Genomic DNA, 26359 nt, shown 5'->3' with positions numbered 1-26359 from the left:
AACCTAATTTATAACTAATTATTTTTCAATACATTCAGAAAACATGACATTTTTTCTTTTTTCTTTAAATCGCCAAATAATACATAAAAGTATGAACTACTTCTAGCTTCATGCATCACATTATTGATAACAATGCTCTTATGTATAATAAAATTATTCTTTTAAATAACGAAAATAATCAACTGTCTTTGAATCTGTAGGAAGACAAGGTCTTCACTTTTTTTGGTAGATCAATTCAAACTACCCATTAATCTGAGATATAACGTAAATGAGATCAGCTTGAAACCAACATCACAGTTACAAAAATTCAAGTTAACATCGATATTGTCACTTTTGGATTCCAATTTTTCATATCTACAAACATTATATCACATCTAAATTAGACACAATAGGTTCATCATCATCTAGTTACACAAAGTACAAGCCAATTATGAGGTCTGTTCAGAAAATAACTGAACTTTATTTATCTTTATTATTAATTTTATAAATTATTGGTTCCTATCCTGTTCAAAATATTCCCCTCTCCTATTCACACACTTTTTCCCGCGGTTTCCACTTCGCGAAGCAGTCCTGGATAGCTTCATTTGAAATGGCCTTTAAGGTCCATGACGAATTTGATTTAATGTCATCAATAGTCTCGAAACAGCATCCTTTCATCACTGATTTTAATTTCGGAAATAAGAAAAAATTGCAAGGAGCCAGGTTTGGCGAGTAGGGAGGCTGAGGGAGGACAGTCATCTGACTTTTGGCATAAAACTGATTGCTTGATTAATAAAGCTGAGTATGTGGGCGCATTGTCATGGTGAAGAAATCATGAGTTCTCTCGCCACAACTCTGGTCTCTTTTTGCAGATTTTTTTACATAATTGTAAAACGCCTTAATAGTATGTACAATTTACTGTTTCTCCTTCAGGAAATAATTCAAAATGCACAATTCCATTACAATCAAAAAAACAGAGAGCATCACTTTTGACACAGTATCAAGACTGACATGCCTCTGAGAACAGAGGCAATAAGTCAGCTCAAGACAATTCTTAAAACTTCTCTTTCATATCAAGTATTATAGGAGTAAAACATTATTTCTTATCACATGAGAAAAGAATCAAACTTTTTTTTTTTATGGGAAAAACCAGATTAATATATCAATGATATATACCTGAATATATTTATATTAATTGAAATGAATTACATTCGTGTTGTAATAAAAAACTACAATGTTATCAGAGAATATATTCACTAATATCATGCAGAAAACACAAGGCAAAAAGCGTAACCATATTTTATTTTTTATTAAAAAAAGAATGAATAAATACAAACCTCCATCAGATAATCTATGCACTTCAATCTCTTTGAAAGAACCATTCATAACAAGGAAATAAGAATTAGCACCAGATTTTGTTACACAAACTTTATATTTGTAGCCATCATAAATTAATTCAGCATTGACATTGTGATCCAGTGTATTTGATCCCTGAATTTGACCTCTATAACAAATTAATGAAATTAAATAACATACATATATATATATATATAATGATTCAGAAATTTATATATTCAATGACAAACTGGGTAATTAATGTAAAGCACATGCAAAATTTATTTATATGAAAGAAATCTGCCCACCTTAAAAGGCTACAAACAGGTTTCTAACACTTTTATTAAAAATCACAGGAAAACATAGTCTAATTTACATACAACCTAAATGCAAACCTAAAAGCACAGCTGGAATTATGAGTAATTAAACAATCACAAAAAAAGTAAGTAAAGATGTGTTCAACTCTATTAGTAAACTTATTAAGTAATTATATTCCATTACTGATGCCAATGAGTAATGCTGGAATAAAGAAGGAGGCTGAGTTTAGTCGGGGTTTGCAGAGTTCTCAATAGAACTTTAAAAAAATTATCAAACAACATTAATTTAAGACTGTCATCATTTACCATATATTTTACTAACAAAATGCAATAATCTCAAAACAGATTTCCAGTCTATAATACTCTACTACTCTATGGTAATAATCACAGTATTCAAGTGAATGATAAAACCAATCTATGCGATTTTTATTTTTACAAATCTAAAATTTTCATATAAATTTGTTACCAAAAGAAACCTTTCCTTTCTTTTTCCTGTTTAGCCTCTGGTAATTACCATTCAGATAATACTTCAGAGGATGATATGTACGAGTGCAAATGAAGTGCTGTCTTTACAGTCTCAGTTCAACCATTCCTGAGATGTGTGGTTAATTGAAACCCAACCACCAAAGAACACCAATATCCACTACCAAGTATTCAAATCCATGTAAAAGTAACTGACTTTATTAGGACTTGAACGCTGGAACTCTCGACTTCCAAATCAGCTGATTTGGTACCAGAAGAAACTTACACTAAGCTAAGCCATCCTAACTGTTTTTACAAATCTTTATTACATTTACTAGAAAAGTAAACTATATACATGCATACACATACAGAATTTACTAAGTAAAAAAATTACTAAAAAAAAAGAATACAAATATTTAGTGATAAATATTTTATTAGAATGTATCATAACAATAGACTACATTTAATTTAATTGATTTTTAAATTTCTTTTCTTCTTTACAAGCACTTCCATAGTGGTTGCTATTAATTCATCAGAAAAAATAAAAATAAACATACAACCAATGGTTTCCATCTCTTTATATAAAAAAGTGATTATTTTAATTATTTATACGTTTGTTATAATTTACCTAATTACATGACAGTCAGCAGCACAAAAGCTGACATTTTAATAAATATATTTTACATATCTTACATGCATTAAGAGGTAAACCATAGAGTAAAATTATAAACAAATATTATATATACATAGGTTACCTTTCGAGTGAACTTTGGAAGTTTTGAAAATTACCGATTACAGTTCTATCTGCTATATGTAAAGCTCCACAGATAACACCAAGAAGGATATCAGGCTTTTCAGCTTGGACTCTTTCGGCAATTAAAATATCCAACCATGCAGTATCTATTGTGTTTTCCTACCCAGAAAATACAAAGACTTCAAAATTAAAGTTAAAACATGCATGCATTTATATAAAATTGATAAATAGATTATATCATACAATAAAAAAAAAATTCATTGATATTTAATAAGTAATATATATATATATATATTTTTTTTTTTTCATATAAGTATGAAAACACACACAAACATATTTATTACTCATCATATTATAAAACCTACATTATAATCAGTAATTCAACCTTAGCAAAAAAGTAGATCAACAAATGTACTACTTGTAATAAGTTATACTCCTAACGGTAGGATTAATATTTAGTACACTAAAATAAACATCTGTCTTTTAAAGTATAAATATAAGAGATACTGAATGCTATGGACATTAGCCACTAATAAATGAAAACAAAATCCAGTGAAACCGCACCCAGCATTCTGTGATATATGGAGATCAGTTTATTAAACATGGCTTCAACCATATATCCTTTTAATTTCTAGGATGCTCCTTCCTGAGACATTCCAATTGTTGTGAAACCATTAGGGTAAGTAGAAGAATGTTGTGCAATTTAGTAATAGTAAGCACAACTATGTATACAAATGCATCTTTTTCTTTTGTCTCAACTATGTTAAACTTTTTTAAATTAAATTTGAGCCAAATGTTGAGTGATAAAATATAAGTCAGGTAATGCCTGAGTATAAATCTTAAATTACAGAAAGTTTTATACTTTAGAAGCTTCTGATAATGAAACTTAAAAAACAGACTTTAAAAAACTATGCACCAAAAATGTTGGGAAATGTACACAGAAACATTAGACTTTATTTCAAAAGTTTTCATAGTTTATAATAAAGTAGAATTTTTGGCCACATTTTCACTAGAAATGAGACCATGAATCAATCTGTCTATAATTTGAGAGTCAAAGCAATGCTCGCACCTCAGAAAAAAAATATATAAAAGATAAAAAGAACAAATAGATGACCTGCTACTACTATTTCTACTGCACTACACACCCTGACTCTTCTACTTTGCTTTGTGAAAAGCAGTATCAGAAACACCATTATCAGTGTTTTCTGCAATACAAAAGTCTTTTTTATTGATTTTTTTTAAATAAGAAAATAATAATAAACATACAATTGCAATGTATACAGTGGCAAGCTGAGGAAATTCAAAAGTCATAAAAAAAAAAGACACAGGTTGCTATTCAATAGAACTGAATGACAATGTTAAACTTCACATTGCATCTTAACCTATTCAACTACGGCAAAAATCAAAATAGTGCTAATTAATTACCAACAGCTTCTGCATCAAAAGTAACAGCTTGTATTGCAATTGCCTAAAAATGATCATAAACTGATGTGAATGGTTCAAGATGTGCAGATGTGCTAGCTTTTTTTTTATAAATAAAAAACATATTAGTCAGTGGTGCTGACAAATAACCATTAAGTGTATGAATCGTCATATACTTAAGTTTGACTATGACTAGCAAAAACAGAAATAAGATTTATAAAACATCAAAAATAATAATAATAATGAAATGCTAAAAATATATACACAGTATATACATATCTCATCAAAATTCTGTTATCTTGAGAAGAAACTTTTATATTTCACACCTTGAACAAAAACAAAATAATTCAGTATGAAGTTCTTTAAATATAGTTTTTCACGTAATTATATTATGTATAAAAATTAAAATAGAAAATCCTTACTTGGAAGCTCTCTGTTTCAAGAAGAGTAATTAAATATTCAACTGTAGTTCTAAAATCTCCACGAATTGATAATTCTTTTAATGCAATAACAAGGTTCCTGTAAATAAGGGAAAAATAGGAGATAAACAATTAAGTATGGAACATTTAATAAATTAAAAGTAAAGGAATGTGTATTTTTAAAAAAATTATCATAAAAAAAATTCCTTTGAAACAGTAAAATTGTAGTATACACATTTATAGAAATAAAGGTCCATCATTAGGTAGATTCTCAAAATTTTGAACCTTTGTAATCTTTTAGTATGACCTGTTTAAAATAATTAATTAGAAAATATACTATTGTAAATCGATTAGCTTAATTTCTTTTCATAAGCATGTAATGAAAAAAAAATTAAATCTAAAAGATCATAGAATGACAGATTTTACAGAACATGATAATTCTGTCACATGATTAATATTCAATAAAACACTAACATACTTTAAAATACATTAAAAAGAAAAAACTTACTCTCGTGCTTGTTCTCTGTTTTCACCCCATGAGAAACAATGACCAAACTGTGAATCAGCAAATTCATGAAGTCCTCCTGATGCAGCAACACTGAAATATCCCCATACATTCTTTGATGACCGAAAGTTTAATTCTTGTACTGTACCTGAGCTTGGCTTAAATCCTAAAAAAATAAAAAACAATTATGTAAGATTAAAAAAATTACAGCATTAAGTATGACTTAAATTTTTAGGTATATCTCTGAATGAGTTAAAGGGATTTTATTAGTGTAATTTTACAAGAAATTTTTACATCAGTTTAAACATTAAACACAATCACAACCAATGAATATACTAAATTCCTTTCATCATTAATTATTTCATCATTAGGTTATATAAAATCAAAGTCATACAAATATTCAGTGAAAACATTAATTAATTCAAGTACAGATGACTCACAAAAAAGTGATTTGAAATAGTAAATAAGCTATCATAAATAAAATAAAGCATAGTTTCTTAAAATGTTTAATGTAAAACAGGCAGGTATTAACAAATTTAATAAACAAACTATACAAGACTACATACAGTGCATGAACATTAATATAAACATAAAATTTGCAAATTATCAAAGCTTCAAACAATAACCATAATTCTTTTATTTAGGGTAATAAACATTATTTTAAATAGGATAGTAAAAATATATGGCAGAAGAGGTAACGTTAAAATAAAAAAGAATAAGCAACAAATTTTACCTTACCTTCATCCGGGTTTTCACTAGTAATTCTAGCAGCTATAACATGACCCCATGGTTGTGGTTTGTGTCTAGGAGCATCAAAATCAATCAGTGTATCACCCCATGGAGATTCACCATACAGTATTCTAATATCTTTAATATTATGTAACTGTAAACCCATAGCAACCTGAAAAAAAACAATCTCATCAAATTATATTTTCATAATGATGTTATACCACGCCACTTACCTAAAAATATAATGTTAATGGAGACATTTTATAACTCATTTCCTTCACTTCTTGCAGCCTGAGTTAGAAAGAAAGTACTTTTGATAAGTCTTTCTATACAAATAAGTATTTGTCAAAAGACGTAACTCGACAGAAATTTAATAAAGACTATTTTTCACACAAACATAGATGTACACAAATTTCATTTCTTCTATTTGAAAAATAGAACTTTACATAAATACTTCTTTAAAAATCAACTTTAGCGGGTCATATCCCTTCCACTACTGCCTATCATCTGCTGTTGTCCTTGATGAACAAAATCTAGCTGATTCTAGGTTCTGCTGTCCATGTTTTAGTTTGGTTCTCTTTTAATTCAAATGAAATCCTATTTCTATACCCAAGAAATTAAACATTATCACCACCAGGAGGAAAAAATTCATCAAACAAATATACGTTTATTAGTGCAAAGAAACACATCTGGCAGGGAGTAGAGAATCAGTTATTTTAAGAAAAGGAAGTGATGGAGCAACGGGATATTTTGAACGTAGAAAAAATGTATCTGTGTTGAGGAAGGAACTACACATGGAATGCCCCTGAATGATCAAACATTCTTTAACAGCAAATTACACTTTAGTAAATGTTATATGATTATTAAGTTTTCAACTTCATTAGAAAACCTATAATGCTTAATTTAAACACCAATACTCAAATAATTACAATCCAGAATGACTATTGTACATAATAAAATTATAAATAGATACAAAAAGGAAAATTTATGGATGAAACCTTAGTAAAAGATCATTATTAATTATGCATACAGTTATTATAATAAATAATTGGCTAAATTATTCCCATAATAGACATAAGAAACATATACCAATTAATAGCACATATATGGTTTATAATGCTAGAAGACAAGTTTTAGTTACATCATAATGCATTTTGTAAAACTTACTACAACAGAAAAACAATTGGAATGTGAAACATTCCAATTGATGATGATTTTTGCTTTAATACACACAGATTGAAATATAATAATTAAAACAACTAAAAACAAAATTTAAATAATACTTACCTGAAGTTGAGAAGCTGGTAAATTAACATCAGCAACCATCTCGGTACATGGATGCTCTACTTGTAATCTAGGGTTCAATTCTAAGAAAAAATAATTTCCATCCATGTCGTATAAATATTCGACAGTGCCAGCACTGACGTATCCTACCATTTTAGCCAAACGGACAGCAGCCTAAAAAATAACACCAAGTAACTTATTAATAATATAAAACATTTTTTTTCTAACTGTATATAATTAATTAAAACTTATATAGAATAATAAATAAAATAACCTATTAACATCTACAACAAAAAAATAATAATACAAAAAAATCTATTAACAAAAAATAATTAATAAATAATTAAAAAAAAAAAAAACTAAAATTGAGATTTATAATATTAAAATTAGAAAGGTATTGACAATTCTAACGTAAAAGAAGTACTATTACCATACAGCACGGTCCATTAATAAACATTTTAAAATCATGTCGGATCTACTTTAAAACCTATTTACTAATTACAATAATATATTAATATAGTGTCTCAAAATTAACACAAATATTAAGAAATTCCACAACATTTTTTAAGCAATTAACATATCTGTAATATGCTACCACAGAGTGGTAGCATACTTACTTCTTGTAACAATATTCTTAATAACAAATGTTACTATGGATAGTGTTTATACTCACAGATTTAAAGAAGGGTTATTGGTTTTTAGCAAAGCTGGACAGTTAGATTATTACTCACTATCCAACTGTTGATACCATCCTAATTTTAATATAATGATATTCAGTATGTGAGTAAACAAGCATAATAACAATAAAGATGCCCATGTACCTTTTCCATATCCTCAAACACTTCAGGTCTAGCAATAGCAGCAGGTGCTTCTTCAATGATCTTCTGATGTCTTCTTTGGATAGAACAATCACGTCCAAAAAGTGAAATAGCATTACCATACTGATCAGCTAACAATTGTACTTCTAAATGCCGAGCACAGCTTGCCAGTTTCATAATAAAAATTGGTGATCCAGGAACTTCAGCTTGTACCTTAAATGAAATATTTTAAATGTAAGTCTATGTAATATACGCGTAAACTTTAAAAACATAAATATATTCTATAAATATATATCTTTTAAATGTACCTCAAAGGAAGCACACTTTTTCATTTCAAATATATGAAACAAAATTTTATAAAAACATAAAATAAACAGCAATCATGTACTTTGTTTTATCATCATAAGCAAATTGAATAAACACATCTGTCACATTAATACAGTACACATATACACAAAAAAAATAGAAATTCAGAAATTTTACCCCAAAATATAATGAATGTCACTATAAAAAAATCTAATAAAAATGTAGAATAGACAACCTATGAACAATTTATTTATCTATAATGATTAATTGAAATAATGAGTTAACATAAAAATCTTTAAAGACTTTATTAATATACAAACCTGCCTAAATAGATTTGGGAAATCTTCAGGGCTTTCTACTTTACGAATACCTTTACCGCCACCACCTTCACTAGCTTTTATCATTATAGGAAAGCCTATTTTTTGTGCAGATGCAAGACCCTCATCTACAGATGATACACAGCCTCGTTTATATAATTCTGAACTAATTTTTATTTTCTTTCCTGAGTACTGAGCTTTCAGTTCTGCAAAAGAAAGAAAGAAAATATATATACTAAACATTAAAAATATTAAACAATACAACATAATAAGAAGTAACAATGCTTAGTAAACCTTTTGAAAATAATAGGATTAACGAATCGCTAATGTTGATGGAATTAGTATGATTAAATATAATAAATTTTATATCATTCCATTATCAGCCACAGTAGCAACAGGAAATTTAATTTACGGCAATGCCAAATCAGTGGACGTTTTTAAAATCATTAACTTAATATTATGCTTTTATTAAAAGTGTGTGCTTCATAATATTTTTATGACAATGAGAGAACTTCTCTCAACAGCACAGGCTAGTGTTCTTACCTCTTATTAAACTATATCTGGTGTTACGTATTTTTAAAACATAATATTACTATTTCAATAATACAGTGATATAATATAATGTAAAATAATGCAGTGATATTTAAATATATACAAAATTATAATGAATTTAAAAATGACTTCAAGCATATTTGTTATAAAAACACTACAGAGTCCAGTAGAATGACAACAAACAATATGCTACATCCTCACAACCTAATAGTTCCATAACAACTTGAATATTTTATTCATTAAAATCCTGAAAAATAAAGGACGACTGTTTGTTAAAAAATAATCAAGACACTGGATAAGATATGGAGTTACTTTCCTACTCTATAATAAATATAGTGTCAAAATCTAGATGGGGGATAAAACCAAGGCAAGAAGATATAATTTTTAAATTAGCCAGTTTCCAAACAATCTAAGTATACAAATGTAATTATCAACAAAAAATCTGTACTCAAAAAATATTATACCTATTCATTCATTCATTTTACAAACAAATCCCAAATTAGAGATACATTTTTTACAATGAAGATGAAATGATGAAAAAATAGCAGATCCTTGCTGGGAATGAAGCTCAGGACCGGTTAAATGAAAAGGCTATGAGATTACCAAGCTGATATTCTATTTCAGTACTCATGTAAATAATCCCAGCATCTCTCTACATACACTGTCCTTTCTATTGCTTAGTTGTAGTAATTTTATTTGATTCTTTTTTCTTTAACTAAAATCAAAGAATTGTATCAGAAACTGCTGTATCCACACAATGGACACAGGAGCCTGAAGAGCGTTTATATCCTTGATATAGCAATAGTTTGGCTTGACTCTCCTTATAAATATTTTCAGATATTTTGTCATTTGTCTGTGATGACATATAAAGCCCTAATTAAGGATCTAGCTATCTGTTGGATACATCAGAACTATCCAAATTCTTTTCAATACGTAACAATTTTTGTTTTTAATCTTTTAAAATCGCACATAAGGACAGAAATATAAGAAGCAATAATTTTTTTTTTTATTAATACATAATCAACAATTCTTCAGTAATGTTTTTTTTCTTTTGTAACATCCTGGGTACCAAAATAAGCAAAATAATTATCTTCTTAAAATAAATGCTGAATTCTGCAATAGAAAAAATTAGAATTTTTTGTACCCAAAATAAACATGACATCCACAATTCAGGCAAATTTTTATTATTTGAACTAACTGTTTAATTGGAAAACTTAAGTAAGTTTTTAGATAAACAATAAAATGCAATTATTTAAAAGCCATCATCAGTAATTAGTTTAAGTAATTCTGTTTTTATTAACTATTCTGAATAATAATTTTTATTTAATTTACAATAGTTTAACAGAATTTAATAACCATTTTCTTCTTAATTCATAATTCCTATTTTACATAATAAAGAAGCAGCCTAAAACACAAACAGATAAAATGTTCAAACTGAACCCAAATTTAGCATGTATGTATTAAGAGAAACAATGTCAACTATGACATCATTTCAATATTTAAAAAAAACACTGTTTATTTTATTACTTACTTTAAAAGAAATACAATTCAGCTTATTAGAAAGAAAAAGGCATGAACTATAAAATAAATGACAGAGAACATTTATTTTTATATGTGTATATATATATATATATATATATATATATATAATAATATATGACAATCATTGTAAATTTATGACTTAAGCTAATTAAAACAGTTTTTATGGGGAGCAATAAAATTTAAAATGAATTTTTAGACGTTTGAGTAACAGTAATAACCGATACAACTTTATCTTGCAATTATTGCAATAATATCTTGCAATTGTTACTAATTGCATAGAATGACCTGGGTTTGATTCCCATATGTAACAGATTATCTCAGAAGTGAGAGAAGAGGTTCAAAATGAATTAAACTTTTACTTCAATAAATTAGAAAAAACTATTTCAAGATGCTAATAGAAAATATGACTGACACAAGCAATTTAACAGTTACATACCATTTAATAAATCAAAAAAACAAAAAGTTCATGAAATTTTGGAAAATAAACTTTTAACCAGCAATAATTTTAAATATTATCTGTGTTTTTTGATTATAGATTATAATTAATAAGCTTTTAACTTCTACTTCAACCGTTAACAAATTCCTGTCCAAGCAGTAAATCAATTTTATCAAATACACCTCTTCCATCATTCTATAAATCTCTTGCACCCATCTTTGCTCAACTTGTTCACATACCATTTCCTGAGCTTGGATTATCGTTTCTTTCTTTTCACTTCTTTCATCTCCATTTTTATGTGTAATCTAACTACTGCAACTTTTCCCAACTTTCCCAAAATGGTGACATTCATCATAACTTCATTTCTGATTCTATTCCTTCTAACCCAACTTCTCACAAATCCTTTTTTACAGTCTGGATCATGTCCTTTACAAAGCTAGGTGTTTTGTAAATCCATGAAAAGGGAATGCTGCTCTAGATGTAAGAAGCTGGGATGAAGTAGGTATTATATAGAACCTCCTTACAATTTTTCAGTACTTTCTCATTTCATACCTTCTTATCTTTCTCTTTAGAAGTTACTTTCTGCTGAATTTTCTTTCCAATTCCCTTAAGAAGTTTTTCACATTTCTGCCACCAATTTCCTTAAATATTGCTGACACTTGACACTATCACTTATCATTATCTCTTTTTCCCTCTGTTATTTCTAATCATCCCCAATTACCTGATCATCTCATTCTATAATTCTAACAAATATACTATAAGTATAATTTAATTTTATTAAAAAGAAGATATAAGACGAAAAACTCACCTGAGCCTGACCACGCTAAAGTTGGAATTTCTGCTGTTTGTGCCACAATACTAGATGCAATTTTGTCACCAAGGGCCCACATAGCTTTTTCTGGAGGTCCAATAAAAGCAATATTATTTTTATGCAAAAGTTCTGGTAGTTTAGGATTTTCTGATGCATGACCCCAACCGGCCCACACAGCCTTTAAGTAATCAAACAAATAAAAACAGTTACTAATAAATATAAAGTAAATAATACTTCACTGCTGCATTGAGAATAAAATTAACTGTATGTTTAAGTAAAGATTGTCACTACATAATAACTACAGATCGATCTCATTATAACATTCAAAACTTTCTTCAAATTCTGAAAAAATAGGATTTTGAAAAGTAATAAAAAACAGAATATCTCAAATGCTAACAAAATTTAAAAATCTGATTTAAATTTAAAACCACATTTAGCAACTAAGTATAATATGGAGTAACAAAATAAAAGTACAAAATACTAAAATAAAATAATAAATAGTAAAATAGTAAATAGTATTTTAACAGTAATAAGTAAGTAACTATATATATTTAATTTCCTAAGCATTTGGCACTGTTGGTATTAATACAATTTGTATAAATTGGAAGTTTCCACTTACCAACAATTTTCAATATATATATATCGTAGTACTTTTGGAGTCACTATTCCATCATCAAGGATTTCTTAGAAGATGCCAATTCAAAATTCATATGTGAATTTTAAATATCTATATATTTCATAATAGTCATATACATCTTATAGACATGACGTTACATTCTTATTGATGTATAAATTATTTTTTATTTTCTGACAATCAACTATTATGAACATAACAATTATAATTTAAAATATAATTATATATAGAGAAGTTATATATATGAATTTTGAATTAGCATCTTCTAAGAAATCCCTGATGATGGAGTAGTGACTCCGAAAGTACTAAGGATATATATACTGAAAATTGTTGGTAAGTGGAAACTTTATACAAATGACTAAATATAATTAATGGTAACTCACACATTACTAATAAAAACAATGCCATTTAATTGCAATTTATAAAAATATTAAAATTTATTTTTAATAAGTTTGAAATATAATGAAAAAACTAATTACTTCGTAACAAAAAAAGCTATAAACTCTAGTGCAACTGGCCAAATAAAATATAACTTACCTGTACTTGTGTCCTAGTAGCAATATCAACTATGAGTTCAACATTGGCATAATTGTTATTATTTGTTCCACCAGGAACAGGTACATAGTGATCAGCCATTTTTATATACTCAGCATTTGCTAAAAAAGGAAAAGATTAATGTGAAAAATAAAGTCATTGAAATAAGTATAAATTTACAAAAGGAAAATAGTGAATTTTCTCAACAGTAATTTAGAAATACATAACGCATGTGAAGACACTTTCCTTCTGCTGGTGTAGGATTGGACTGACGTGAGTGAGGTTTTAATGCAAGAATAAGGATTTAGTAAACTGTTAATAAACTTTTTTATTTTGTTCACTGTTTTCTATTTGCTTTTAATTATATACTGGGTAATTAAAAACTGGGTGATTCATCTGATTAAATAAAATAGTCTGTCCTTAAATAAAGCTAATTAATCTAATCTCACTTTCTTGTGGAATGCTCAAATTCATTCGAATTTCAAGACATGTACACATAAGATGATTTAGTATTAAGGACAAGTGAACGAAGAATAGAAAAAGTAAAAAATACATATATTTGGCGATTATGGTAACAAAGAGTGTAATGAAAATAAAATGGTAGATAGTAATGGCAAACGAAGCTTCTGTAAGAAGAGGTAATTACTATGTATTAAAAGTCTGGAATTGTAATTAAGGAGATGGTTAACTGATGTCTATGTATGGAGAGTCTTGTTGAATGGAAGTGAAGCATGTATGATGAGGAGGAGGGAGAGGAACTAAAGCTTTTGAGGTATGGTTACAGAGAAGGTAAGATGGTTGGATAAAATCAGAAATAAGCAATTAATGAACAGGATTAGACAAGAGCACTAATGTAGAAAGTACACAAAAAAGGGGTCTGGTTAGGGGGAGAAAAAGCTTGACAACTGAATTGGAAGTGTCAAGGATAAAGGAAGCAAGGACGAAGTGAATATTTATGGGAGAAGGCTTGGGACAGAAATGGATTGAAAAAGCAATGGCATAAGAAACTGCCACCAGGCAGCAGAACACCAGATGATGTATAAATACTAATATATATATATATATATATATATAAAAATAAGTATAAAAAAATGCATGCCTTATATATATATATATATATATATATATATATATATATATATATATATATATATATATATAAGGCATGCATTTTTTTTATAGCTGAAACTAATTTCTTTCAACAACCAACACAACTCCATTATGCAATTTAATAAGACTAGAAAGATAGCAAAGGACAATAATTTAATAGAACAATATTGTTCATGACTGAAAATTTACCACCTAATTTTAAATCTTTCCATATTTTCACAATTAAAATTCAAAATTTTTACTAATTTCATTTATTTATTCAAAAATAGATCGATATAAAAAGAAATATAATAAAATGGGATGGTGAAGTTGGCATAGAAATTATGTTTGAGAAGTTTAAAATATAATGAAATAAAAAAACATGACTTAACCTTTCAAATCTTCTGGTGTGACCATTACAACAAATCTAATTGCTCTTTCATTTTTGAACATTTCATAAGACCAGCGTCGAATAGATCTCATACATTTTACAGCTGCAATACCATTATTTGCAATTAAAACCTACAAATAAAATGAACAAGCATATTATTAAAATTGTATTACATGATTACCCTAAGTAGTTTTCTGTTTTTTTATCAACCTCATGGTTATTACATTAGTAATATATAATATAAATAGTAATATAATAGTATATTACTATAATATTATAATATAATTAGTAATGTATTGAATATTAATTAATTCAATTGCCAGTGAAAAAATTTAACACACATTTAACTTTCAATCAACACATACACATAATGTTAATGATTACAATTACTAAAAAATCTTTATAGAATATATAGCTAGCATTCTACACAATTATCAAAATTCTCAAAAGAGATCACTTGTCAACAGAACTATGCTAGCACTTCTAAATTGTCTTGATGGATTTATAATTTCAAAGAATTATACTACTCATAATTTTTTTACATCAGTTATACATATGTCACATAGATAATTTGCTCAATAATTTAATTTTAAAATTCAATGCACAGTTGTTATAACTAATAACTTATATTAAATCTTCTACTAACTGAACATCTATCAACTGAAATCAGGAACAACCAAAACTATCAACTGTTTAACCACGATAGATAAAATATAATTTAACAGAAGCAAAAACATTTCAGATAAAAAAAATATTACATATAACTTTCATTAAACAATGAATTACAATATTGGGTATATATAAACAGATATTTAAAAAAAATCTTTAAATATAAAAAATTAAAATTTTTGTGGTGTTAGAACTGCTAACACGTTTGCCTACAACACTGAAGATCCTTCTCATTGATTCTCTGGCTAGATTTGGAAAATGTATAAATCAACCAAGATATTGCTGCTAATGTCCTTAGCTGCTGTGATTCAAAATTAATAAATGAAAAAACTGTTTTAACATAAAATTTGTTAACGTTTTAACAAAATTTTAATTATTGATAATTAAAAACTTAATCATCAGTAATTAATTATAATCTGTCATTTTAGTTACTCAAAATTGGACCCCACCTTCAATTAATACATTATTACAATACATAATAACTTAATTATTAAGTAATTTTAATAACTTAATTTTTAATTACCTTGTTAATAACCCTAGTTCCTTTAAATCTACGTACAAATTCCTCAGGTGTACCCACAGTAAAATCTTTATCCATAACCCCTTTATGAATAACAGTTCCCTGAGACATACTAGGCCTGAAACATAAATATACATTAAAATAAAAACAAATATAATTCACAATACAAACACATTTTTCTTATATGTCAATACAAAAGAATAAAGAACATGTCAATGCAAACATCTTTTTATTAAGTAAATCAGCTTTTAGTAATAATAATATTCTGAGATATACTAGGCTAATTATTGTATAAGTTAGGTTAATTAGTAATGAAAATCTTTATTACAAAAATGAGAAAAAAGATACAACAAATTTTCATTAAACACATTTGACTCCATTTTACTTAATCAGCCACCAATTTAACAAAGAATACAGGTTTTGATGAATGAAATTTACACTAAGTTTGTTTGCTGCTGGGCATTTACATGTTAAGATAGGCCTAGTAACTAAATAACTTAGTAAACTGACTATAAAACTGTTTATATGAAAAATAGATGTACAATAATTTGGACATTGATTATTTATATCAAATTTGATTTTAATTACAAAATATGATAGTCTTTTTGATATAACAAACAAATCTATTTTTGTTTTCCAAAAAACATCTTTATCAGTTAAATAGTCTTAATTATTACAAGCGACTGAAAATTAATTATTGTAAAAAACATTAAATACAAAAAAGTAATAATTTGTTTACCGTAATGACCCATTGCGATACATTATTCTTCACTAAATTCGATTTTTAATTCAATGTCTGTGTGAAAACATTTTATTATGTTTTGTTTACAACTGTCAAGCACAAACCCTGGTTACTTGAAAAAAGTTTATTCAAACTCCAAAGAGAAAATTACAAGGAGGTGCATTCATTATTCCAAAACATTTTAATAACAACGAAATATGTCAAAAAGAATATACAAATATTACCAAAATATATAAAACAATGTTCTGAAACAGTAAAGAGTATAATTTATTAACAAAAATTAAAAAAAAAAAAAGAAAAGAAATAAAAATAATTCCACAAATGTTTTTAACATTCATAAATGACCGCATGTTGGAAAACAATTACGCTAAAGTTTAAATTCTACCATTAGTAAGATTAGGGTAGAATTATTGTTTCAATATTAACAGATCTTACACATATACCGAACTTCATTTAGTATGATGACTCAATAAAAATTACTCATCATATCAAAAGAAAACAAATATGTAATAAATAATTATCCTGCAAGCAGGAAAATATTCGTATTTTATTTTTTCGTTATGCACAGCTAAAATACTGGAAACATAACCTAACAATCACAAGAAGTGGATGTCTGCAGCAACTACTGAAAATGTACTTCAAAAAAATAATCATCCGTAATTAAATTTTACTGAAAATTACAATTTGATAACCTTACCTGCCATTCTTTATTCCATTAAGTCGTTTTACGACAATATCTTCACAACATAACTGGATATGGTTTGCTCCTCTAGAATCTTGTAATTTTTGAACGTACATTTTCAGTTTATGAATAAAAACAGCGTTTTTATTCTTTGAAATCTTATTCATTACAGAAGTATTAATTAAAACATCACTGAAGGATTCAATTAATTAACCTAGTTTACTTATATTTAACCTAAACGTTCGTTTTATTTCATCGTATCGGAATCGATAGTTTGTTAGACAAACATTAGAATTTAGATAGCAGAAACAATTCAAAAGTAATAATAAGTATTCTATAAACTGAATTGAAAACATCGGAACACAGAAGAGTTTTTAGTTAAGATCAATAAAAAAAACCGGCTTAAAAATAATTTGTTCCACCCCAAATGATAGTTCACAGAAACGTCGACGTCTTACGCGCACTCTACAATTTGCTGGAACTGTTACAATTGTATGAATTACACTTCCTTCCTTATCAAACGATGAACAGCAGTCTCGTCCGTCAACCACTCGTTTTTAAAACTTCTTAGCTACTACACGAACAAATTAGTATCGCAACCGCTTTCATTTTCTGAGATATCTAAAAAAGAAACTCCCGTCCAGCAACGTGTTGTTCAACACGTAAACCTAGACTGCCTATTAAAAACAGAATATTCCGTAATACTGGATAAGACAATATTACTTACAAAACAAAACATGGAATGCAAGAGTATAATTCAAATATTTTAACAACGAAGAATGAGAATCCCACGTAACGTTAACATCACTAATTTAAACGAAAAATTATTTCGTAAATTAATTTGAATGATTAGAAATAAAATATTATAACACTAATCGGTGATCGTACAATTAGAAAATTCACACAAAGATTTAATTTTACTGTAAGACAAAGACGTTTCTTTTTTTTAAACAGTGAGGTCAGAAGCAGAGATAAACTTTTAATAGGCCTACATATTTTCTTCAATAACAAATTTCTTGAAGCACATACGAAGAGCGTTTACACAATACTGATCACAGCAGAGCAATACATCTTTCTAATATTTATTTAAAGAGATTCATAGAAAGATTATAACGCTTCAACGTAACATTATATGAATCATAAATTTTACGAGAAACAAGGTAAGCGTCATGGGAGAAAACATGCATCATCCTTTTAACTGAAGTACTTTGGCAAGTGTTTTAATAATATCAATATCTTTTTTATATCAGATATTGAAAGTGACATGTGATCATTTAAATCTAAAAATACGGTAGTATGCTATTTAGAAATATCTAATAGTTGATATTGATATTTCATCATATTACACAATTAAAGTACTAATAACAGCTTATTAGAAATAAGCAGTTTTTTTAAAGCGACTCCATTTCTTTATTAGTTTACTGGTCATTCAACTTAGCCGACTAGTAATACAGTCCATCTTGGAAAAAGAAAAAAAAAACAGTAAATAAATATTAGCGTTGTCAATATTATATTATTATTTATTTTTTGAATTAATTTTTTTTTTAAATAGAGCTCTGAGGAAGGACAACAACAATTTTAGCCGGTTTTAAAGGCACCACTAACTAATCTATAACAAGTAAAAAGTTAATTCTATAGACACTGAGTCAGGCAACTACAACAAAAAATTGTTCAAAAAATGAAAACCAGCTTTTAATAATTTTTTTAATTTATTGAATAATTTCTTTCCTTCTCAAGTAATAGTTTTGTTTTTTGTCTTCAGTCATTTGACTGGTTTGATGCAGCTCTCCAAGATTCCCTATCTAGTGCTAGTCGTTTCATTTCAGTATACCCTCTACATCCTACATCCCTAACAATTTGTTTTACATATTCCAAACGTGGCCTGCCTACACAATTTTTCCCTTCTACCTGTCCTTCCAAAATTAAAGCGACTATTCCAGGATGCCTTAGTATGTGGCCTATAAGTCTGTCTCTTCTTTTAACTATATTTTTCCAAATGCTTCTTTCTTCATCTATTTGCCGCAATACCTCCTCATTTGTCACTTTATCCACCCATCTGATTTTTAACATTCTCCTATAGCACCACATTTCAAAAGCTTCTAACCTTTTCTTCTCAGATACTCCGATTGTCCAAGTTTCACTTCCATATAAAGCGACACTCCAAACATACACTTTCAAAAATCTTTTCCTGACATTTAAATTAATTTTTGATGTAAACAACTTATATTTCTTACTGAAGGCTCGTTTAGCTTGTGCTATTCGGCATTTTATATCGCTCCTGCTTCGTCCATCTTTAGTAATTCTACTTCCCAAATAACAAAATTCTTCTACCTCCATAATCTTTTCACCTCCTATTTTCACATTCAGTGGTCCATCTTTGTTATTTCTACTACATTTCATTACTTTTGTTTTGTTCTTGTTTATTTTCATGCGATAGTTCTTGCGTAGGACTTCATCTATGCCGTTCATTGTTTCTTCTAAATCCTTTTTATTCTCGGCTAGAATTACTATATCATCAGCAAATCGTAGCATCTTTATCTTTTCACCTTGTACTGTTACTCCGAATCTAAATTGTTCTTTAACATCATTAACTGCTAGTTCCATGTAAAGATTAAAAAGTAACGGAGATAGAGAACATCCTTGTCGGACTCCCTTTCTTATTATGGCTTCTTTCTTATGTTCTTCAATTGCTACTGTTGCTGTTTGGTTCCTGTACATGTTAGCAATTGTTCTTCTATCTCTGTATTTGAACCCTAATTTTTTTAAAATGCTGAACATTTTATTCCAGTCTACGTTATCGAATGCCTTTTCTAGGTCTATAAACGCCAAGTATGTTGGTTTGTTTTTCTTTAATCTTCCTTCTACTATTAATCTGAGGCCTAAAATTGCTTCCCTTGTCCCTATACTTTTCCTGAAACCAAATTGGTCTTCTCCTAACACTCAAGTAATAGGTAATTACTCAATAATAGGTAATAATAGGTATTACTCAAGTAATAGGTAATTACGCAATTCCGATTTGGAAGTTAAACGTTTAACTAAACATGTACTCAGTACTGTACATCCAGGAAAAACGTTTTCAGTTTTCCTATTTTTGAATCCGCTTTATCGACTTAACGTCTATTCGATAACAAAAATAAATTCCAAAAACTCGATCGTTGTAATTTCTCAAAAACCAAATTACTAGAATCAAGCGTTTTAAAAGCCCTTTATTTGTACGGACACTATATACACATTAGAAGATGAAAACCCACGCCATACGGGATAAGCAACTCAGCCTTAGGTAGGATTTAATGTACGGCCACCGGATAAAAAATTCCGAATCGGTCCGTAAGCAGAGCCGCCGCTCCACTAAACTACACAAATACCAAGGACAGTCGTTAATATATTCTCACATTTTTAGTAATGATCCAAAGGATTTCTAAACAACACTATCGAGGAGGAAGGGATTAAAAATAAAGAATAAGTTAAAAAAAAAAATCTGCCTAAAGAGAACCTCCAAAACATGAGATAACTTTTACTTTTATAGTGGTTTAAGGTTCTTTCAGAGCAGCGGGAATCCATCTCACCAGCTATTCCTTGAGAAATCACGATATCTTAAACAGCTGCATTGACCGGCAAGAATACATCCTGTAATAAATACCTTTCCAGCCGATATTAAACAGTTATTTGAAAACAGGCTCAACCTTTACCACCAAATGTTGAAGTCCGACTAAACCATAAAAATTTATATCTACTGAAGAGTGGACAGCTACTTACGTGTACCATTGTGATTTTCTATAAAAGATTTTATTTTATGCGGAACAAGAAATTATAATTACATACATCGTATTAAATTAACTACGATTGGAAAAGGATAAAAATATATCCATCAAAAGAAAATAAATTATAATTATAATACATATTATAAACCAGTTTAAATCTTGTTAAAGTTTAACAGCCTAGTTTTTATTGTGAAATTTCAATCCCACACAAATTTATTAATAGTTCAATAATAATCAGTTACCAGGGTTCTTTTAAATGTTATGAAAATTCAATAATCCTACTCGATTTTATATTTAAGATTAAATGAGAAATTAATATTATAAAGCTGATACAACACGATTGCCTTATTTGAATTAGATTAATCGATTTGAATATATTGCAAAATATTTCAAAACATAAACATACGCTACATTTCTGACGATGTTTTTTTTTTAAAAAAAAGAAAGAATTTACCTTCCTTTATGGCCTATGTAAATAGTTTAACAGATACTATTTCATTTATTAACTATAAAAGGTAATAAAAAGAAAAAAATCATTAATAATTCATTAATTTAAAAAAATTTATTTCACAGTATTCTGATTACATGTAGTGGTTTCAGTAACAAGTCTGTCTTACTATATATATATATATATATATATATATATATATATATATATATATATATAAACCTAAATTTCAAGTAAAATCTTTCGAGCTTGTCCTATGAATCCTAAAAGAAAATCGTTAGGCTATAGGAATTCCCCAAAGAGGGAGTGAGTGAGTGAGAGTCTATACAGCTATATTTATCTACCTACAAACAAATTAAGATGAATATAGCCTTTACTTGGTCTTTCTCGTAAGAGCCAAGACAACCGGTATAGTTGAATGATGTAATCTGTCTACAGAACCACGAAAAGTGACAGAAACTCCCCCAAAAGAGTTTCGTAGTGTTACGAACGTAATGTTACGTTCGCTAACATTAAGTGTTCTTTTAATAACATCAAAAAATACGGCAAGGACGTTTTTATTTGTTAAGCAGAATAACACTGTTTTCTTAATTTTAATATAATATTTCATTCTTTCGATAAGTTTGTTCATTATTTTATTATTTACGGTTAAAAATTCCATTTTTTCTCATAAATGATTATATTGAGTATTTTTCCATCACTCTGTATTTAACTTACATCGGTGGAATCGACCGTACGTGTTCAACAATATCACTGAATAAAGGTTGGGATTTTACACCTTATATAAAATAAAATAACACTTTATCGTGCACGGTTCGAATTTTTCGTAAGACAATTTTCTTTTTCCCGGAGCGACTGATACGATTCGCTTAGCGATTATCGATCGGTGGTTATCGCAGTAATCCTTTCCTGTACTTTCTGAATCACCTCATTCTCTACGAGCGATAAAGACTAAAGATCATCACTCCCCGAGTGGAGTTGTTTGTCTCGATATCGTATCTAATCGGTCGCGGCAGAAATGTAACTTTATCGTGACTCGTGGAACAAAAGATATAATGAAATATAGCCGATAGGTGAATAGAATTCGGTCCTGTAAGAGCGAAGCAAGTTTTTACAATAGTAATATACAATAAAAGTATGCTTTATAAAGTTTATAACCATTAGAATGAATGAGAACCTATAACTTTACGTATAGGTAAATTTTACTTTACTTAATCAGGTGGTAATACTGTTGCGATCAAAATAACCTTGTCGTGCACTAGTGTCACTTCGGTATCCATTCCTCTGAGTTGTCAGCTACCTAATTTTCCAAGGCTGGTCGTACTTGGAAAACTATTTATCTGGTTTATTATATACCAGTAGTGTATGTTCTTTATATATTGTAAATAGTGTATTTATTGTAAAGTCTTATTTCGCAAATAAATCTTTCAAACGTGTGTGAGAAAAGTTCAGTTACAATCTCCTCAGATTGCAGTTTCTAAAAGTAAAAAAGTAACGTTTGATACATAGACTTTATTAGAGTGGGAGAATACAGAATCAAAAGGATCAGATCGACGAAACACTGTTAGTCCTTGAGGGAAATAAAAAACGTTTAACTCGCTCGCCCACAAAATCTCTTAGAAAAATATCCAAACGGATTGGATTGTGTTTTCAGGGCTGCAAAACATTAAAATTGAAGTTACCGTATTAATAGATTTCATGAATCGAAAGAACTAGATCGCAAAAAATGATTTGTCGCTTTCAATCACCGAACAGTTAATTTATCACGGGTCCAAAAATCTTAATACAGTAGGAAATCAAGCGTAGAAAAAACACTTTACAGTTCATAGAAATGTAATAAATGTAACCGGTACAGTTCCACTTAATTTTAATGAGCTTTCATAATGATAAATAACATCTTTACTAGTGACAGCCGTCTTAACATGCCCGTTTCCCGTCAGATAAAAAATTAATGATCGAAAAACAGATACGATCATTTATTTACATCTCCTATAGCCATCTTTCAATAAAACGATGTTAAGAAAGAAGTCCGGTTGTAAATAATATACAACATCTTTCTTACCAAGTCGGATTGTCTATTTTCTGGTATCAGGACAGAAAAAACACAAAAAGGTTTATCGAGGGCCGATTAAAACTAATTCCATGTAACATGAAAAAAAATGGTAGCGATTTATAAATAGCTGTGATCGTTCGAGTTCCTTCTAACCCTAATTAATCGTTGGCTCCCTCGAGGTATGTAATCGGAAGTAAAAATAAAAATATATCTAAAATAGTAATTTATTAGATTTCGCCCGACTAAAATGTAAACGGAGAGTATATCGATTCGATATTGTGACATCGGTTCTTTGGAAAAAAGGTGAAGGAAGACCGTAGCTAAAAAATACATGGCGAAATGAAATATTTGGGTAGCGAGTCGGCAACAAATGAATTCCTACGACGAACAGAAAGATTATGAGAGTAAAGGACGCAATAGGTTTTTATTTGAATGTAAAAGAACTAATATGGAGTAAAACGACTCAAACACTTGCAAAGAAACAGCCTATAAACCGTCTAATGAAACGGTTGTCTGATAAAAAGCAAGCGGTAAAAAGTATTGATAAAATTGATGAAAGTAAAAAAAATTTGTTAGCATCTGAAAATCTTACGCAGTTGTCCTCACATTTGTAAAATCATCGGTCGAAAAGTTAAAGCAATACGCGAGTGACCGGGATGGTTACGTATCAAACAGTTTTAATATATTATAATATACAAGCTATTACTTTTGAACGATATTTTTATATCTATCTGTAAACGTAGATTGCTTTCCGTATTGATTTCTACTTTTAGAGGCAACAGTTTATGCCGGGAATTTGTTGTTTCCTCCTCTATTATCTTTACCCTTCAGAGCATACTATTATAATTCTGGCGAAAACTAAAAAAGATCGAGTTACCTTAAGACAGGTGAAAAATAGAAGAAAAAACTGTGGCAATTAACGTTCTTAGAAGAATAATAATAAGACAAATCAAAAAAGAAATCGTTTTAGGAATAAGTATAAGAAAGGAAAACAGCTGGTTTTGAACGGGTAAGGGAGAATAAAACTTATTCGATTCGATAATTTAAAGAAGACTGTAAAAAGAGAACGGCAATGAATATGTTGAGAGTCCGCGAAAAATCCGGTGAAAGAATGAAGTTTAGACACATATCTAGATATGTGTCTAAACTTCATTTCCACACTCTTCCTCTAGAGGAAGAGTGTGGAAATAGAAAAGATGATGGTAGTGAGACAAACAGCCGTCAGTTATCCAACATCCGATCAGGATATTCGATAAAAGGAAGAAGAGACAACGAAGTTACTTCTGTCGCTATGACCTTATGTTATTACGGCTATAAAATGTCTCGTTTAATACTACGTGTGCGAAAAAGGTATTTTTTTTACAGAATTTATATATTAGTTTACGTAATTAATAATAAAATTTACAGGTTTCCCAGCCTTAAAACAAGGTTAAATAAAACAAACGACGACAATCATTCGATTGTCAAGCTAGTCGTCAAGTATTCCGTATCGCTGCAGGATCTAATGCTACATTCTCGCTTTTCTCGGTCCTAAGATTTCGTCTTTTTTTTTACTTTATATCATCCTTCTTTTTATAAAAATATCAAACATTTTCCTCAACTCGCCATTCCTACTGTAAAATTCTTCAAGAAACTTTACAAAACACAACATATCCGGTTTTCTTTCTATATTATTAATCTCGATTCTTTCCTTTTTAATGCTAATATCCGCCCCCTTATTTCGTCGCTCGATCAGTTTATCAAACCTTCAACATTTTCCTCGTTATCTGGGCATTATGATTTTTAAGTTTTTTCCATACTTACTTCATATTACTTCAACCCATTTCTTTGACCTAAATAGGAATACACTCCTATTTGAAACCGATACTCTCTTCAAATATAGATCTCTGACCGTTTTACAATTTCCTTTTGTTGTTAAAAACTTGTTATTTTTTAACAGTTATTTTTAATCTTGCCTCTTCTACGTTTTCGTTCTTAAATTACAGTTATATCTTTTTCCTACATTTTATTTTATAATAAAATTTAAATTCATATCTTCCCTCTAACCCGTATAACATTAAGCGAAATCAACCAGAAATCATCTATTCGTTACGCAAAGAGTATCATATAAAAAACAAATTTATTTAACTCGGTCGCAATCTCATGTTTATTAACGTACTACAAGATCAAAGAACCGGTTCGGTTGAAATAAACGAACCGCAGACATCGGGTACGGTAACGGACTTAAAAATTTTGACGAAGATGGTGGCAAAAATAAATAATTTTTTCACGGTATTAACTTTTTAAAAACAAGTCTACTCACTAATGTATTCGGTATGCGCAGAAGGATAGAATTAATACGTATCGATTACATCGATACATAAAATATATATTTGTAAGGCTAGTTAAAATCGTCACTGTTGTGCCAAATGAATTATTAAAGTGAATTTACAGTTAGTTTTTCTTCTGAAAAACTAGTAAAAGCTTTGCAGGCGCTGTCATATAATATTTATGTTGTAGGGTCTATAATATTAAATACATCTATCAGTAGCATTCAAAAGACGTTTTAACTAATCCTACACGTACCGCGTCAACTTTACGTAATAAAATAGGATTTGATAATTAAAGGAAACATAAAAATGTAAATATATCAAAATAACCTCTGTATATATATTGTATTGTGTTTGTGTGTGTAAGAAAGGGACAGCAAGACGTGAATGTAATGAGCTATAAGCAACTTAACAGGTTAATAACTTTTTTAATTGCTGTAGAATGAATTTTATATTTATTTAACTACCTACACAATAACATATATTTGTGTGTGCGTTACAATATTTTGTTTATCTAAGAAATAATAAAATCTTCTTTT

At 28.6% G+C, this 26359-nt stretch overlaps 1 protein-coding gene across 9 annotated transcripts in view; it reads right to left on the bottom strand.

The window, feature by feature from the left end:
• The window catches only part of ACC (acetyl-CoA carboxylase), a 390006-nt gene that overhangs the window by 63955 nt on the left and 299692 nt on the right, over positions 1-26359 (bottom strand). For 8 of the 9 annotated variants that reach the window (XM_075363681.1, XM_075363682.1, XM_075363677.1 and 5 more), the window contains 12 exons: positions 15829-15943; positions 14638-14767; positions 13160-13278; positions 11986-12166; positions 8651-8853; positions 8028-8237; positions 7210-7380; positions 5932-6094; positions 5197-5359; positions 4692-4788; positions 2849-3006; positions 1317-1483 (listed from right to left, as the gene is read on the bottom strand). In XM_075363681.1, the coding sequence (XP_075219796.1) occupies positions 1317-1483; positions 2849-3006; positions 4692-4788; positions 5197-5359; positions 5932-6094; positions 7210-7380; positions 8028-8237; positions 8651-8853; positions 11986-12166; positions 13160-13278; positions 14638-14767; positions 15829-15943 (1877 nt within the window). Of the gene's footprint in view, positions 1-1316; positions 1484-2848; positions 3007-4691; positions 4789-5196; positions 5360-5931; positions 6095-7209; positions 7381-8027; positions 8238-8650; positions 8854-11985; positions 12167-13159; positions 13279-14637; positions 14768-15828; positions 15944-17264; positions 17543-26359 lie in introns of those variants that run through there. The other variant, XM_075363684.1, reaches the window with a different exon arrangement.

This window comes from Lycorma delicatula, chromosome 4, assembly GCF_047948215.1.
Source record: "Lycorma delicatula isolate Av1 chromosome 4, ASM4794821v1, whole genome shotgun sequence".
NCBI classification, from domain to species: Eukaryota; Metazoa; Arthropoda; class Insecta; order Hemiptera; family Fulgoridae; genus Lycorma; species Lycorma delicatula.
This window is presented reverse-complemented; position numbering and strand designations above follow the sequence as displayed.